We start from the raw sequence: 18,845 nt of genomic DNA on the forward strand, positions 1-18,845 counted from the left end.
GGCTTTTTCTCAGGGCTGAAATGGCTAACATGAGAGGGCACAGTATTAAGGTTCTTGGAAGAAGGTACAGAAGAGATGTCAGGGGTAAGTTTTTTACTCATAGAGAGTGGTGAGTGCCTGGAATGGGCTGCTGGCGATGGTGGTGGAGGCGGATACGATAGGGTCTTTTAAGAGGCTTCTGGATAGGTACATGGAGCTCAGAAAAATTGCAGGCTATGGGTAACCCTAGGTAATTTCTAAAGTAAGTACATGATCGGCACAGCATTGTGGGCTGAAGGGCCTGTATTGTGCTGTAGGTTTTCTATGTTTCAATACACACACACTCGAAACTGTACTGATGCGAATCTTGAACTCCAATCTACAGTGGATGCAATCTCACTGGGTCTTCACTCTGCTTTGAAGTGCCTAGTTGACAGCAGGCTGCTGTTCATCAGTTAAATACCATTTCCCCTCATAATTAGTCACCAAATATCTCAACATGGGCTTCTGTACCTCCCTCAGCCACTGGGTCCTCGACATCATTGGGAGATCAGTCAGTCCAGATCACTGATAATTGCTCCCCTATGCTGACAATCAAGCCTGGTGCACCTCAAAGGTGCATGCTTAGCCCACTAGTCTACTCTCTCTACACTCTTGTCCACGTGACTAAGCACAATTTAAATGGTATCCATAAATGACACCACTGTTAATGGTAAAACCTCGGATTTCAATGAGTTGCTGTAAGGAGCGAGACAGGTCATCTGGTTGAGTACTGTTTCAACAATCTTGCACTCAATGTGAGTAAGATCAAAGAACTGATTGTGGACTTCAGGATGGGGAAGTCAGGGGAAGTCACGAGTCATCGTCGAGTGATCAGTGGTGGAAAGGGTGAGCAGTTTCAGGTTCCTGGGTGTCAGTATCTCAGAAGATCTATCCCGGGCACAGCAACTGATAAATTATGAAGAAGGCACGCTAGTGGTCTACTTCATTAGGAGTTTGATTAGATTTGGAATGTCAGCAAAGACTCTTACAAAATTCTATAACAGTACGGCGGAGAGAATTCTGACTGGTTGTATCACTGCTTGGTTTGGAGACTCCAATGCACAGGATTGCAAGGCTGTAGAGGGTTATGACTCAGACAGTTCCATCATGAGCACAACCCCACCACCAAGGATAGCTTACAAAGGGGGAGCCGCAAGAAGGCACCATCCATCATTAAGGACACTCACTATCTAGAACATGGCCTCTTTTCATTACCCTACCATTGGAGGGGAGGTACAGGAGCCTGAAAGCACACTCAACAATTTAGTAACAGTTTCTTCCCCTCTGCCATCAGATTTCCAAATGGTCCATGGACACCATCTTGTTATTCTTGGTTTTGCACTACCTACCCTTTGCACTATTCTGCTGCTGCAAAATGACTTAGCGGAGGGTATAGAGACAGCAAACATTGTTTAGCTTTCTGAATGGTCTATAAACACTAACTCACTTTTCCTTTTTTTGATGCATTATTTATTTTGCAACTTATAGTCATTTTATACCTTTGGATTGTACTGCTGCTACAAAAAACAGATTTCACATCATATAAGAGAAATGATAAACCTGATTCTGAAAGTTCTCTCATGATTTTTATTTCTTACCAATTTCTTTGATGGTGCTTTGCCTGGGAGTATCTATCACTATGCTGGCAATTGGAACTATGCCAGAAATTCCCAAGATATTTACTTCTATATTTTATTAACATCAAATTCAAAATGGGCCACTTCTAGATATCAAGTATAGGATCAAAGGCTGTTTTAAAATAAATGCTTTTTAGTTGCTCATATGGAAACTGGATTAATCCTTCCTTCAAATATAATTCTCCTACCTTCTTTACTTATAAGAAGAGGCAAGGGAAGGGAACAAAACTGAATCTAAGAGTGAGCAACATCTTACAGGTGGGCGAGAATCCAATTTATAAAAGCAAGGGAGGTAGGCATCAAATGGCCCTTGAAATATTGATCACTACTGATGCCAAACAGCATGTTTACTGTACAAGTTTTATATTTAGTATTATTTTAATATTTTTTATTATATTGCACAAATGTATTTCACTCAAAGTACACTCCATAAACATTAGCAACAGCAAAAAGAGATCGGTTACAGAAAGAGAAGGAAGAAAACGTGTCTGTATTGGTGTTCCAGAGAAATCGACTACCAATCCGCATGCTCTGTCCATTCAGCTGTCCAATGTGGATTAAAACAATAATCTTGTATCGTGGAATCATGAGATCCTTTACTTGAGCCTTTATAACCTAAAAACGATAAATATAAATGCAATTTATTAAATATTCACTGAACCCATGTCAGTCCTCTCAACAACAGAAGGTCATCCAATCCCAGAGTGTACAATATAAAAGCCCTTACTCAGCAAAAAATACATCTGCATACATATTTCAAGGAAATAGAAGCCACAATACTCTGCTCTCCCTCCTGCCAAGAATCTTCAATACTGAGGCATATTTTTTTTCCAAGGTTTTTCCTAGCAATGACATTAAACAGAATGCCCAAAAGTTTTTACTTTCAATGGGATTAACTACATTTTGACTCCCAATAGTCACACAGTCCAGCAGACATATACACAGATCCTGCCATCTCAGAGAAACTCAGGATTCAGTTTGGCAAGATTCCCTTGAAACACAGACCAAGAGATCCAGAATATGAAGATAAATGAGGAACTGAAGAGATGCACCATTGGTCTATCTCTTTGAGAAAGGTCGCAGTATCTCATGCCCTATATACTATGTCAATGATGACCATCAAGTAACTATAGAAACACTACTGCCAGCATTTGTATTTAGGTTGTATTTGTATTTAGTCTTTGTATTTTGCGAGAGTACTTGCTTTCATCATCCAGTCAGGAAGTGTGTTTCAGTATTTAACCAATCTGTGGGAGGAAAAAATATTCCTTGGATTGCCTCCAATCCCTTACCATTTTTGTTGAACCTTTGCCCTTTGATTTCAAATGCATTTGCAATTGGGAAAATGTTTCCTACTATCAATCCTATATACACTCCTTAATTTTGTATAGACCTATTTGTTCCCCATTCAGCCTCCTTCAATTCAATGAAAACAAACCCAGTTTATTCTCGAAACTGAAATGCTTTATAGACATTCTGATGAATCTTAAGAACAAGAGATTACGTAGATACTGGAAATCCAGAGCAACACACACAAACTGCCGGAGTAACCTACCGACTCTCATAGCTATCTGACCTATACCTCTCCCCTGCTTGTCACTTGAAAAAATGCTATTTCCTTTTTCCATTTCCCCCATCTCCGCCACATCTGTTCTCAGGATGAGGCTTTCGATTCCAGAATATCTTAGGTGGCCTCCTTCTACAAAGGACAGGGTTTCCCTTTGTGGAAATCTATCTCCAATCCTAAAGTCTTTATGAATTTCTAACTTTTGTAAAAGGTTATGTGACAAAATGGAACCCATGAAATCCCAGGGTGCTTTGCTGGTTTGGATGGAGGCTTACAAGTCTTTGAATATTTTACAATAGGCAGCTGTGTATGTGTTTTACGACAGGAGATGTGTTTTATGGCTGAGAGGATATTTTAACAACAGAGAGAAACAGGACACGGCTTCAAAAGACAAATTGAAAAACAAATGTCACAACAAGATAACAGATGAATGTTATGGAATGGCGCAACCTAATTACTGTTCTCTGTAAATTCTATAATAGTGGTTTGTTTTGAGCTATAAGATTTAAGCTATTTCCAGATGATAACTTGTCTGCAGATAGACCTTCCCTTGCGAGAGAATAAACATACTATAATGTGATCCACTCTGAATTTGCTGTAGCTTGCTTCTGTATATTAGATGACTTAGCTGAATGGTACACAACACTTTCCTCTACTAATGACGCTGCCCTTATCCGCATTGCTACCATTTCCTGGACATACTCACTCACTTCATCTTCCCCCCAAAATAACAGAGGTATCTTAACCCTTGTCTTTACCTACCACCCCATGAGCTTCCACATCCAGTCCATTATTCTTCATAACTTCTGGCATCTTCAAAGGGAATCTACCATGAAGCACATCTTTCCCTGCTACCGCTTCTCTACTTCCCGCAAGGATCGCTCTGTATGTGACTTCCTTGTCTACTTGTCCCTTCCCACTGATCTCCTGTCTGGGAGTAATCCCTGCAAACAAAACAATTGCTACACCTGTCCCTTCACCCCCTCCATCACCAACGTTCAGGGTCCCAAACAGGCCTTCAGGGTGAGGCAACAGTGTATTGCGAGTATTTTGGAGTTACCTTCTGTACCCCTGTGCTTCCTCTGCTACATGGGTGAGACTTGACATAGATTAGGGTCCACCTTGTTGAGCACCTTTTCCCTGTCTGCAACATCAGGCAGGATTTCCTTCCCTTCCCCCTACTTTCTCATTCTGGCTTCTGCATCTTTCCTTCCTGCCCTGATGAAGGGTTTCAACCTGAAATATCGACTGTTTATTTCCTTCCATAGATGTTATCTGACCTGCTGTGCTCCTCCAGCATTTTTAGTGTGTAATGCTGATGAATCTCCTTTGCAACTTTGCAAATGCAATCATATACTTTTATACAGTATGGTAACCAGAAATGTACACAACTATAGCCTAATTAATGTTTTATAAATTTGTCCCAGAACATTACTACTCTTACATTTTACACCTGCTGAATGAAGGCTAGTATCTTGTATGCCTTCTTAAGCACCTTATCTAGCTGTGTAGCTATATTCAGGGTACCTTGTACCCACGTACCAATGTTCTTCTGATCACCAATGCAAAGAAGTGGAAGATGAAATAAAGTGTAGGGAAGTGTACAGCCATGCACACTGGTAGACAGAATAAAGGCATGGACCACTTTCTAAACAGGGAGCAAATTCAGAAATTGGAGGTGCAAAGGGTCTTGGGAATCCTAGTGTAGGATTCTCTAAAGGTTAACTTGCAGGCTGAGTCAGTGGAAAGGAAGGCAAATGCAATGTTAGCATTCCTTTCGAGAAGACAAGACTATAAAACCAAGGATGTAATGTCTGTTGAGTTCGTCCAGCTTTTTGTGTGTGTTGCTTGATGCTTTTTAAGGCATTGGTCATACCGCATTTGGAATATTGTGTGTTTTAGGTCCCATATCTAAGAAAGGATATGCGGTCATTGGAGAGACTCCAGAGGAGATTTACAAAAATTATCATGGGAATGAAAGAGTTAACATACGAGGAGCATTTGATGGCTCTGGACCTGTACTCACTGGAGATAGAAAAAATAAGAGAGTATCTCTTGAAACCTACTGAATATTGAAAGGCCTAGATTGAGTGGAACTGAAGAGGAGATTTCCATTAGTGGGAGAATCTAGGACCAGAGGACACAGCCTCAGTAAAAGGATGTCCCTTTAGAATAGAGATGAGGAGAAATTCCTTTAGCCATGAATGGTGAATCTGTGAAGTTCATTGCCATAGATGGCTATGGAGCTCAAGGTATTGGGTATATTTAAAGTAGACTTTGATAAGTTCTTGGTAAGGGCACCAAACACTACGGTAAGAAGCCTGGAGGGAAAATAAATCAGCCATGATCGAATGGCAGAGCTGCCTCATAGGGTCAAATGACCTACTTCTGCTCCTATGTCCTACTTCTGCTCCAGGGTGACCAAGGATGGGAGCTCAACATTTGGGGATATTCAATATTCAGGAGGGATAGACATGAAAGAAAAGGAAGTGGGGTGGCGTTGCTGGTTAGAGAGGAGATTAACACAATAGAAAGGAAGGACGTAACTGGGAAGATGTGGAATCGATATGGGTAGAGCTGCATAACACTAAGGGTTAGAAAACGCTGGTTGGAGTTGTGTACAGGCCACCTAACAATAGTAGTGAGGTTGGGGATGGTATTAAACAGGAAATTAGAAATGTGTGCAATAAAGAAACAGCAGTTATAATGGGTGACTTCAATCTACATGTAGATTGGGTGAACGAAATTGGTAAGGGTGCTGAGGAAGAGGATTTCTTGGAATGTATGCAGGATGGTTTTTTGAACCAACATGTCGAGGAACCAACTAGAGAGCAGGCTATTCTAGACTGGGTATTGAGCAATGAGGAAGGGTTAATTAGCAATCTTGTCGTGAGAGGCCCCTTGGGTAAGAATGACCATAATATGGTGGAATTCTTCATTAAGATGGAGAGTGACATAGTTAATTCAGAAACAAAGGTTCTGAACTTAAAGAAGGGTAACTTTGAAAGTATGAGGCGTGAATTAGCTAAGATAGACTGGCAAATGACACTTAAAGGGTTGACGGTGGATATGCAATGGCAAGCATTTAAAGATCGCATGGAGGAACTACAACAATTGTTCATCCCAGTTTGGCAAAAGAATAAATCAAGGAAGGTAGTGCACCCGTGGCTGACAAGGGAAATTAGGGATAGTATCAATTCCAAAGAAGAAACATACAAATTAGCCAGAAAAAGTGGCTCACCTGAGGACTGGGAGAAATTCAGAGTTCAGCAGAGGAGGAGAAAGGGCTTAATTAGGAAGGGGAAAAAAGATTATGAGAGAAAAATGGCAGGGAACATAAAAACTGACTGTAAAAGCTTTTATAGATATGTGAAAAGAAAAAGATTGGTTAAAACAAATGTAGGTCCCCTACAGACAGAAACAGGTGAATTGATTATGGGGAGCAAGGACATGGCAGACCAATTGAATAATTACTTTGGTTCTGTCTTCACTAAGGAGGACATAAATAATCTTCCGGAAATAGTAGGGGACAGAGGGTCCAGTGAGATGGAGGAACTGAGGGAAATACATGTTAGTAGGGAAGTGGTGTTAGGTAAATTGAAGGGATTAAAGGCAGATAAATCCCCAGGGCCAGATGGTCTGCATCCGAGTGCTTAAGGAAGTAGCCCAAGAAATAGTGGATGCATTAGTGATAATTTTTCAGAACTCTTTGGATTCTGGACTAGTTCCTGAGGATTGGAGGGTGGCTAATGTAACCCCACTTTTTAAAAAAGGAGGGAGAGAGAAACTGGGGAATTATAGACCAGTTAGCCTAACATTGGTGGTGGGGAAACTGCTAGAGTCAGTTATCAAAGATGTGATAACAGCACATTTGGAAAGCGGTGAAATCATTGGACAAAGTCAGCATGGATTTGTGAAAGGAAAATCATGTCTGACAAATCTCACAGAATTTTTTGAGGATGTAACTAGTAGAGTGGATAGGGGAGAACCAGTGGGTGTGGTATATTTGGATTTTCAAAAGGCTTTTGACAAGATCCCACACAGGAGATTAGTGTGCAAACTTAAAGCACACAGTATTGGGGGTGAGGTATTGATGTGGATAGAGAATTGGTTGGCAGACAGGAAGCAAAGAGTGGGAATAAACGGGACCTTTTCAGAATGGCAGGCAGTGACTAGTGGGGTACCGCAAGGCTCAGTGCTGGGACCCCAGTTGTTTACAATATATATTAATGACTTGGATGAGGGAATTAAATGCAGCATCTCCAATTTTGCGGATGACATGAAGCTGGGCGGCAGTGTTAGCTGTGAGGAGGATGTTAAGAGGATGCAGGGTGACTTGGATAGGTTAGGTGAGTAGGCAAATTCATAGCAGATGCAATTTAATGTGGATAAATGTGAAGTTATCCACCTTGGTGGCAAAAACAGGAAAATGGATTATTATCTGAATGGTGGCCGATTAGGAAAAGGGGAGGTGCAACAAGACCTGGGTGTCATTATACACCAGTCATTGAAAGTGGGCATGCAGGTACAGCAGGTGGTGAAAAAGGCGAATGGTATGCTGGCATTTATAGCAAGAGGCTTCGAGTACAGGAGCAGGGAGGTACTACTGCAGTTGTACAAGGCCTTGGTGAGACCACACCTGGAGTATTGTGTGCAGTTTTGGTCCCCTAATCTGAGGAAAGACATCCTTGGCATAGAGGGAGTACAAAGAAGGCTCACCAGACTGATTCCTGGAATAGCAGGACTTTCATATGATGAAAGACTGGATGAACTAGGCTTATACTCATTGGAATTTAGAAGATTGAGGGGGGGATCTTATTGAAATGTATAAAATCCCAAAGGGATTGGACAGGCTAGATGCAGGAAGATTGTTCCCGATGTTGGGGAAGGCCAGAACAAGGGGTCACAGTTTGAGGATAAAGGGGAAGCCTTTTAGGACCGAGATTAGGAAAAACTTCTTCACACAGAGAGTGGTGAATCTGTGGAATTCTCTGCCACAGAAAACAGTTGAGGCCAGTTCATTGGCTATATTTAAGAGGGAGTTAGATATGGCCCTTGTGGCTAAAGGGATCAGGGGGTATGGAGGGAAGGCTGGTGCAGGGTTCTGAGTTGGATGATCAGCCATGATCATACTGAATGGCGGTGCAGGCTCGAAGGGCTGAATGGCCTACTCCTGCACCTATTTTCTATGCTTCTATGTCTTATGATTTGGCTTTGGACCACAGCCCATCAGGTACCCTGTCAAAGGCCTTAAAGTCCATATACGTTACATTGAATGCACTGCCTACATCAGCATATTTTGTTACTTCTTTATATAGAATACATTTCTTTTTTTTTGTAATTTATTTTTTTATTGAGTTTCATCAAACATACATTTCCATAAGATGTATTTCAGATACTGTACATATATATCATATACGTAATCATGTTTGTCACAAATCTCCACATAATATTTATCTGAGGTATACACTTATAGAAAGAAGTGGAAAGAAAGAACGATCGAAAGAAGAAAACTATGTACAGAGTAGGGAGTGATTTTCTTTTACAACATATTCATTGTTTGTGAGAATAAAATCTCATTTCTATCTTTATTGCACTGAAGTCAAAACATTAATATGCTTCCTCCTTCAATTTGCTCTCTTTCAGAACCTCAGAATTATGGTACCCATTGCTTTATTTCTTATTTCACATTTTAATAAGGTTCCTTTCCCAAATCTTTCCCTTCCCTTATCTTGCAGTACTCTGAAGAGATTGTTCTTTCTGCAATACTTGACTAATGTCCACTGCCCTTTGCATGGCATATACAGATGTGACTGCAGGTGATACGATGCTTATCCACCTAACATCTTGTTATTAAACAGGAACTCAAACATCCTTTCTAGGTGAGACAGCAATCTACATGCACTTCTTCTAATTTAGTGTACCACATTATGTATACTCAATCAAATCTCTTCTAGACTGGGAAAAATCACAAGCAAGTTTGGCTGCATTTTGCCTTAGGCTTCCATTTCTCGTCTGTCTCTAATTCTACTTCAACCTCTATCGTTGCCTGCCTATGCTGTTCCAATGAAACTCATTATAAGCTTGAGAAATAGCACTTAATTTTTTGATTTGGAACATTAATGTGGCATCAGATAAAACTTTGGAGAAATCTATCTGCTGGCCAGAGTGGTAGTATATATGGATAAAATGATCATAGGTGCCATGGGAAAATAGAGTTTCTCCTTCACATCACCTAACAAGATTCAGATATCGGCTCAGTGATCTTCCTTCCATTACAATCATAAGTAGGGATCTTGTTGATGATGATAATTCCACACTTGGGTAATAAGGGAGTTTGTACCTTGATGATCAGAATCCAGACATCATTCAATGCTGGGGCAATGGGCTGAGTTGATGCTCCTTGTTACCAAGCATTATGTGACTGCCAGCTCCACAGAGGAATCAACCTTTTCTGAATTACCCCACCACTGTCAATTTCGAAACACCATCGACTAAAGATTTAGCTGGGCCAGCCACAAAGATTGCAGTTGTACATTAAACATAGAGTCATAAAACACTACAGCACAGAAATAGGCCATCTGATCTGTCACGTCCATGCTGAACTATTATTCTGCCTGTTAAAGACAACAAATACAATTTTATTAATCTTACTTATAATGGAGAAATGTGAAAACCTTGCCAATGTTTGTCATTGGAGGTCAACTGGAGATTTGAAATCTTTCTGAAGATATGTTTTCCTCTTAAAATCAGATTTGGAATGTTTCTGCTTCTCACAGAATAGAATTTACCCTCTTTTTCTCTCAGGTAGGGAGATCTCCTGAATACAATGGACTGGCTCACTTCAGATCATCAAAAGAGCAAAATAAGATTTTGTCTTTATACTTAGATAAAATTGATCTTCCATGAAATATTAATGATCAGTATTATAGTAGCACTTCAGAGTTCCTAACCTCATGACAGCTAGTTTCCTTCATGGATAACACTGGAATTTTTATTGATTAATAAAACATGGTGATAATAAACAAGTTTATTTCCCCTTTATGAAGAACTTTTGTGGTCACTATGTATGGGATAACACATGCTCTTCTACAAAACTGACAATTTAACAACAACAACCTATGGTGAGTATTAGCCAGTGGCATGATGCAGGTTGAAACTAGTGGAGACATTCACATTATGGCCAAATTCACCCTTACAGAATTTTAATATCAGTAACTAAAATTGGAGGTGGGGAGTAAAATTGACTTTCACTGATTTTTTATGAAAAAATGTCAATAAAACAATATTTTTTATCCCAATCTGATTTTCAATGCATGCATGGATATTGCAGCTTCATTTATTACAGAAAATCGTGATCCAGTCCATCTTCAAAGAACACAACCCCATACCCCTCATAATGTGGGTTGGCTATATTAGAAACTCATCAAGGACTGTGAAGGCGGCAGAGTGAAGACATTAACTACAACTGTGTGGATTGAACTGAAATATTGCCTCTGTGCAAACTGTGCTAAATCAGTGGAGTAGCTGCCACAATGTACCATATAAAACAATCTTCATTTTTAAATGCAGAATCTTGTTTATGCAAGCCATCAATTCATAGACATTCACTGACTAAATGGCTTGAAACTGTAAGTATTAAAACATGAGACTGTGATAAGCAAGTGAAACCAACAAGATTGTTAATGTAGTGTATTTCTGGTTCCATATACAGTACTTTAATAGTTTTAAAGTGAAATTTTAGAATTGATCACAAACTTATAACAATTAATTTTGATACTGGCAAAACTAGCTGGAATACAAGAACATTATAAAGTATAAAACACTATTAAAGTTCAATCACCTTCCTCCTTTCTCATAGATCAATGCTGTTTTTTTTTTAGTAGTATATATATTTTAATTAAATATGCCCTAAAACCAACTATATTTACTTTTAAATCTTTCTGCCAAGGTCCTATTTGTACTACAAGTACCCAAGAAACTCACCTGGACAATAAATTGAACTGGACTAAAAACAGAGGCTCTGTATAAGAAGGGACAGAACCGACTGTACTTCCTGAGAAGGCTCTGGTCCTTCAACATCTGCAGTACTATGCTGCAGATATTCTACGACACAGTGGTGGCCAGCGTTCTATTCTACGCTGTGGTCTGCTGGGGCAGCAGGGTGAGAGCAGCTGATGCCAAGATGATCGATAAACTCATCAAGAAGGCTGGTTCTGTTCTGGGGTGGAACTGGATTCCCTGGTGGAGGAGGATACTGCAGAAGCTATGGAGCATTATGGACAATCCCTGTCACCCCTTCCATGACATACTGGACAAATAGAGGAGCATCTTTAGTAACAGGCTGATAACACTGAGGTGCATGCTGAATGCCATGGCTGATCCTTTTACCCTGTGGCTATAAGACTCTACAACTCTATATACAACTATATGGTTTCATTGTACATCTGTATTTTGCACTTACTTTTTAATGCACATTTTGCATTCTTTTTCATACCTCAATGCTTACATTTTGTATTTTAAGTATATACCTCTGATGAGCAATCTTGCAACAATAATTTCCTTCAGGATAAATAAAGTTTTCTTATCTTACTTTAATTGCCCAAGTCTCTGCATTTTGCATTACTCGTGACGAAAGAGGGTTACAAAGAGTACACATAGATTAAGATGTTAACTGTCCTGTGCTGGCACCAGTGGGATCAACAGTTGATCTGCCACCTGTGAGAGATAAGGAAGACAATGGAGCAGCATTTGGAAATGTTAATGAAGAGACGGGAGAGTTTAATGGAAGGAGACACCGGTCTGATAGCTGTCAAGATCGGCTCCCTTTTTGAACCCTGAACTGTTTGAAGTGTGATGGACAGGCGATACCCCAGCAGGGGGATAAAAAGGGACAGGTTCGCTAAGGCAGGACACACGTGACACCACGAGGTAACGAGACCCTGGAAGCGGTGCGCCTCCCACAAGTCGGTGGGAGTTGTTGGAGGTCTGGTCGCGGGACCAGCCAGAGACGCACAGGGTAGAAAGGTACGGATCGGCGGGAACCTGGTGTGTGTGTCCACCCTTGCCTGGGTGCCAGGTTCACTGCAGAGGAACGATCGTATTTGAAACGGAGGGGTCACAGTCGGTGACCTCAGAAGACATTACAAAGGGCTCGCCCGAAAGCTGACTGCGAGGAATATCGAAGGTCTGTGTGGAAGCTGTTTTGAATATTCATTCACTTTCGCCCTCTCTCTCCTCCCCCCCCCCCCCCCCCCCGTCCACCGGCACGGCAGTGATTACTGCGAACTGAACTGAACTTTGCGTCACTTTGAAACTGGTCATTTACCCCTAGACGACGATAGAGCTTGATTGATCCTAGTATCCTAGTTCTGTGTACATGTGTGTTTATCATTGCTGAACTGTTGTATTTATTATCCTTTTGATTAGAGTACTGTGTTGCTTATTTCTTTAATAAAACTTTCTTAGTTCCAGTAATCCAGACTCCAACTGAGTGATCCATTTCTGCTGGTTTGGCAACCCAGTTACGGGGTACGTAACATAAGTGGGGTTCCAATCCGCGATTTTGAACGCTAAATTTGGGACGGAGTAATTGATTGGGTTAAAATTCCCGAAAGAAAGAAAAGGCAAACAGCAGAAATGGAGATTGAGGAATTTCTAAAGGCGCCGACCTTGGAGGCATTAGAGGATGCCAGGAAAGCGGAATTGGCAGCTGTGGTCAAACGGTTGAATCTTGTTAAGGGGAAGTCGACAATGAGGAGAGAGGAGATACACAGAGCTAACGTAGAGCACTATGTATCTAAAGGTGTGTTTCCCCAAGGGGAGCTGGAGGTGGTGTCTATTGAAAAACCTGCTGGAGACGCGGTACAGGTGCAGCTTGAAAAGCTGAGACTCAAGCACGAGTTCCGGGTACGGCAGCTAGAACACGAAGAGAAGCAGTTAGAAAGGCAGGAGAAAGAGAAACAGTTAGAAAGGCAGGAGAGAGAGAGACAGAACGGCAGGAGAAAGAGAAAGAGAGACAGAACGAGAAGAGAGGGACAGACAGTTGGAGCGAGAAGAGAGGCAGAGGGAAAGGGAATTTGAGCTGGAGAAGTTAAAGATGATGGCAGCGCAGGGGCCCATGCCGAACCAAGGTGGAGGGTTCCGGGCGACCCAGGAGGTTAGGCTGGTTCCCCCATTTGACGATACCGATGTGGATCGGTACTTTCTCCATTTCGAAAAAGTTGCTACAAGTCAGGACTGGCCGAGGGATAAGTGGGCTGTTTTGCTTCAGAGTGTACTTAAAGGAAAAGCCCAACAAGCTTACTCAGCTTTGTCCGCGGAAGATGCCCAGAGGTATGAGGTGGTGAAAAAGACCATCCTCAGGATTTATGAGTTGGTCCCGGAGGCATACCGGCAGAGGTTCTGGAATGCGAGGAAGCAGTGGGACCGCACGTATTTAGAGTTTGCCCGTGAGATGCAGACATATTGTGAGCGTTGGTGAGCCTCGAAGGGCGTAGATGGGGATTATGACAGACTGCTACAGCTGATCGTGATTGAGCAGTTTAAAGGTTGTGTCCCTGAGGGTATGAGACCCTACCTAGATGAGAAAGAGGCAGCCACGTTAGCTGCAACTGCTAAGTTAGCGGATGAGTACGCGTTGACGCATAAAATGAAGTTTGCCCTGAGTAAAGGCTACCAGAAGGGTAGTCAGGACGGCGGGGAGAGTCCGCCAGAAAAGTCAGAAAGTAAGCCGGGGACTAGTGAGAAGGATAAGGTAGACCGGGAGCAGTCTGGTAGGAAGTCTCCTGGGGTCGTCTGTTATAATTGTGGGAAAGTCGGACACTTTGCGTCCAGGTGCTTTGCCCCAAAGAGGGAGATGGGGAAAGGAAAAATGGCGATTTTGACTGGCTGTATCGAGCTGGTAAACAAACCGCTAGGAGAGGAAAGGTCTGCCAAAGTTCAGGAAGGGCATGAGAGGTTTATCTCGGCCGGATTGGTGTCGGTGAAGGAGGGGTTAAACCCAGTTCCAGTGCGGATCTGGAGAGACACGGGAGCGTGTCAGTCATTGATATTGAAGAGTGTATTAGAGTTTAGTTCAGAGACCCAGACTGGGGAGGTCAAGGTCAAAGGTATTGGGGAAGGGACAGAGGCAGTCCCTTTGCACCAGATACACCTACAAAGCAACTTGGTCTCTGGACTAGTCACGATCGGGGTGAGGCCCGAATTACCGATGAAAGGCATGGAAGTCTTACTCGGTAATGACTTCGCGGGGGAAATTGTGTTCCCAGCCGTGAGATTGACAAGTCAGCCTGCCAGCATTGAGGCCCCGCCCATGGACTCGCAGGTTTATCCCGTTTGCGCAGTAACTCTGCAGATGTCGAGGAAGGCTGCAGAGGCTGATATAAAGTTAGCTGAGACGTTTCTGCCAGCCTTGTACGAGGAGGGGGTAGAAAGTGAAAAGAAGGAACGTAAGGTAGATTTATCATTAGAAAAGAAGGACTTTATACAGGCACAGGAGCGAGATGAGGAAACAGCTCGCTGTGAAACAGAGTTAAGAAGAGAGCCAGTAGGCTATGGTGTGAAGGGGGAGGTGTTAAGGAAGGAAGGGAGACCAAGTACCACAGATGAGGAATGGGGGATGGTGCCAAAAATCTTGGGGGATGAGATTTTTAACCTGGCCCACAAGGTACCCCTCGGTGGACATTTTGAGGTGCTGAAGGAAACAGTCGGCGGAATCATGAAAGAGGTTTACTGGCTGCACAGGAGGAAGGATGTTATTGATTATGGCAGACGCGAACTGAGACGGTCACAGGCTTTTGATATGCTAACAAACCTCGTCGGTGTTAGCACGGAAATCAATGAAGCTAGGGTCCCCCGATAAGAAAAAAAAAACATTTTGAAAAGATGAGTATGGTATCGACCAGATGGGAGAAGGCTATTGTTTTGGCCAGCTCTGCTGATAAGGTCTCTCCCTTAATCCCCGAACAAAGCGACTCTTTAGGAGAAGTAATTAAACGGCTCGCACACGTGTGTTTGATTGTCCCGAGGCGATGCAAAGAACTGGGACGTTGGGTGGTGTTTGTCACGCTAGGTCAGCCTAGTGAGCAACACCACTATAGAATGAGTAATTCAGTGACGAAAGGGCTAACGAACACAGAAGTGTATATTGGCGATGTAATACAGCTGTCTGAAGCCAGCTTGATAGTGAACCTTGAAAACAATGAGTTCGGCCACACGAAGGTCACTTATCTGGGAATTGTGGTAACACAGAGGCAGCTGGCAGCGATGCAAGCTAAGATGCGGGCTATCTCTGACATCCCAACCCCGACAGACAAGAGGGCCCTCAGAAGGCTCTTGGAGATGGTGCGGTACTGTAGGAAGTTTTGCAATAACTCTGCGGTTACTACCCCTCCCCCTCCTACTAAGCCCTTGCAAGAGAAAACTAAGTCGGGATGGGACGACCCTTGTTATCGTGGTCCGGGACGAAACCCAGTGAGAGGTTACACTGATCGCAATTCATCAGTGTTTTCGGCCACTATGAAGTTTGCCTGGTTTAGGGGATTATTAATAACACATATAAAAGGAACGGAAAATGTGATTGCTGACTGTCTGTCAAGGTGTTGACAACTTAAAATTCTCTGTATTAGCCAAATAGCTGATGAAGATGTATATTTGTGTGTATCAAATAATGTATTCATGTTTGTAATTTTTACCCCGGTAAAAATCCTTAAAGGTGAGGGGTGTGACGAAAGAGGGTTACAAAGAGTACACATCGATTAAGATGTTAACTGTCCTGTGCTGGCACCAGTGGGATCAACAGTTGATCTGCCACCTGTCTTCAGGAGAAAGAGAGATAAGGAAGACAATGGAGCAGCATTTGGAAATGTTAATGAAGAGACAGGAGAGTTTAACGTAAGGAGACACCGGTCTGAGAGCTGTCATGATCGGCTCCCTTCTTGAACCCTGAACTGTTTGAAGTGTGATGGACAGGCGATACCCCAGCAGGGGGGTAAAAAGGGACAGGTTCGCTAAGGCGGGACACACATGACACCACGAGGTAACGAGACCCTGGAAGCGGTGCACCTCCCACAAGTCGGTGGGAGTTGTTGGAGGTCTGGTCGCGGGACCAGCCAGAGACGCACAGGGTAGAAAGGTACGGATCGGCGGGAACCTGGTGTGTGTGTGTGCACCCTTGCCTGGGTGCCAGGTTCACTGCAGAGGAACGATCGTATCTGAAACGGAGGGGTCACAGTTGGTGACCTCAGAAGACATTATAAAGGGCTCGACCGAAAGCTGACTGCGAGGAATATCGAAGGTCTGTGTGGAAGCTGTTTTGAATATTCATTCGCTTTCGCCCTCTCTCTCCTCCCCCCCCTCCCCCCACCACCGGCACGGCAGTGATTACTGTGAACTGAACTGAGCTCAATTGAACTGAACTTTGCGTCACTTTGAAACTGGTCATTTACCCCTAGATGACGATAGAGCTTGATTGATCCTATTATCCTAGTTCTGTGTACATGTGTGTTTATCATTGCTGAACTGTTGTATTTATTATCCTTTTGATTAGAGTACTATGTTGCTTATTTCTTTAATAAAACTTTCTTAGTTCCAGTAATCCTGACTCCAACTGAGTGATCCATTTCTGCTGGTTTGGCAACCCAGTTACGGGGTACGTAACAGTACCTCAATGCTTACATTTTGTATTTTAAGTATATACTTCTGATGAGCAATCTTGCAACAATAATTTCCTTCAGGATAAATAAAGTTTTCTTATCTTACTTTAATTGCCCAAGTCTCTGCATTTTGCATTACTCCCATCATGGCTAAATGTTCCTTAACTTTTTTCTCCACTTAAGAGTATTCAAATTTGTCAATTGCATCAGTGTCTTTTTCAAAGTCACTAATATTCAGGCAAAATTGATTAAGAGGAGCTCCAGACAGTTATCTGGAAAGTACCCTAGCATTATAGAAGAATTCTAATGCAAGCAGTGCAATACTCCTTTTGATCGAATGTCATGCTTCAAGAAGCTACTTGCTACTTGTACTTTAAGAGGTTGGGAAGTTGAGTGGGAAGGATGGGTTGGAATTGTAAAGGGGCTATGTAAAGTTTGACGAAGAAGCGAAGTACTACATTCCCCTTACCTCAGAGATAGTCTTGGTCATTTGTCTGCAGAGTTCAGGTTCATATTTTTCCTCTTGCAAGTAGCTTGTTAGGACATCTTTGAGAATATTGTTCACAGTGAGGTCTGGAAAATGTTTTGAAGGTTCTGGAAAAAGTAAAATCACTTTACGACGAGTGAAATAGAGTAGTAATTAACTTTAGCATACATTTCTGATTTGAAAGAATAGAAAGGAAGATGTTTCTGGGGAAAAGAAGACCTTATTTAAAAATAAACTAATGTAAAATACAAATTATAACACCAGTAAATTGACATTTGATGTTCCATGGAAGTGTGAAAATTGGGGAATAAGTCATATCCATATTTCATTTTCTGTTACTCTTTGTAATACTGAATGCAAGAACACTGGAGTTCCACGTTTCCAGTATCATTTGGACCAATTCAGAGAAGCATGTGGTGACAAAGAGGTGGACTAGAACTCAAGTGACATGTACTATATATGTAATTGACTTCTTGATAGTTTCCTGAAATGAGTAGAATTTTGTAGGAAAACCTGAAAACACTCAGTATTGGAGTAAGAATTTCATTTTCAACCTTCCAATTTAAGATGGCGCTACTGAAGATGGGTGACAGTTTACTGGCAGTTCATAAAGCAAAAAGTACAACTCAATACTTCCTTGATAAACAATAGAAAATTTGCAGATGCTGAGATCCAAGGCAACACACACAAAATGCTGGAGGAACTCAGCAGGCCAGGCAACATCTATGGAAAAGAGTACAGTCGATGTTTTGGGCCAAGACCCTTCATCAGACTGAGTTGGGGCATGCGAAGTGGAGAAAAGTTGGAGCGGAGGAGTTTCGGAGCCAGTCCACCAAAAGGAGAGCAAGGTTTGATTAATCTAAGAACCAGGCTGATTTGGAAAGGTCAGTACTGGCCAGAATGTGGTGGTAGGTTCCAAGCCTTAAGGGGCCAGGTCCAAGAGTAAGGGACAACCCAGTGCTTGGACAAGTTAAATGCCAGGCTGAATGGATTGAAGAGGCAGGATGTTGGGACCAGAGGCAAGGTTGAGCTAATTCTGCTCACTGCTCTGCGACATTTACTCCTCTCCTCGTTGCACTGAGGCTGAAGTTGTGGCTTTGAGATGACTTGCCCTGCTGTATGATGAACTGAGGCTGAGGCTATGGGCCTACTCAAGCTGCTCCAGGTTTTGAGTCTGTGGATTTGAGTTCTGAATGCTGTTGCTTGCTTTTTTTTTTGTTTGCATGATTTGTGTTTTTTTCCTCTCTCTGCATATCAGAATCAGGTTTATTATCACCAGATTGTGTCATGAAATTTGTTAACTTAGCAGCAGCAGTTCAATGCAATACATAATATAGAAGAAAAAAAAATAAGTAAATCAATTTACAGTATACATATATGGAATAGATTAAAATTGTGCAAAAAACAGAAATAATTGTATATTAAAAAAGTGAGGTAGTGTTCACGGGTTCAATGACCATTTACGAAATGGATGGCAG

At 42.2% G+C, this 18,845-nt stretch overlaps 1 protein-coding gene across 1 annotated transcript in view; it reads right to left on the reverse strand.

The window, feature by feature from the left end:
• Positions 1-1,554: 1,554 nt before the first annotated feature.
• Positions 1,555-18,845, reverse strand: part of dynlt5 (dynein light chain Tctex-type family member 5) — a 41,335-nt gene continuing 24,044 nt past the window's right edge. The window contains exons 4-5 of the mRNA XM_072274697.1: positions 17,350-17,474; positions 1,555-2,273 (exon numbers count right to left, since the gene is read on the reverse strand). Coding sequence (XP_072130798.1) covers positions 2,070-2,273; positions 17,350-17,474 — 329 coding nt within the window. The 3' untranslated portion in view covers positions 1,555-2,069. The remainder of the gene's footprint in view (positions 2,274-17,349; positions 17,475-18,845) is intronic.

This window comes from Mobula birostris, chromosome 12 (assembly GCF_030028105.1).
Source record: "Mobula birostris isolate sMobBir1 chromosome 12, sMobBir1.hap1, whole genome shotgun sequence".
In the NCBI taxonomy this organism is placed as follows: domain Eukaryota; kingdom Metazoa; phylum Chordata; class Chondrichthyes; order Myliobatiformes; family Myliobatidae; genus Mobula; species Mobula birostris.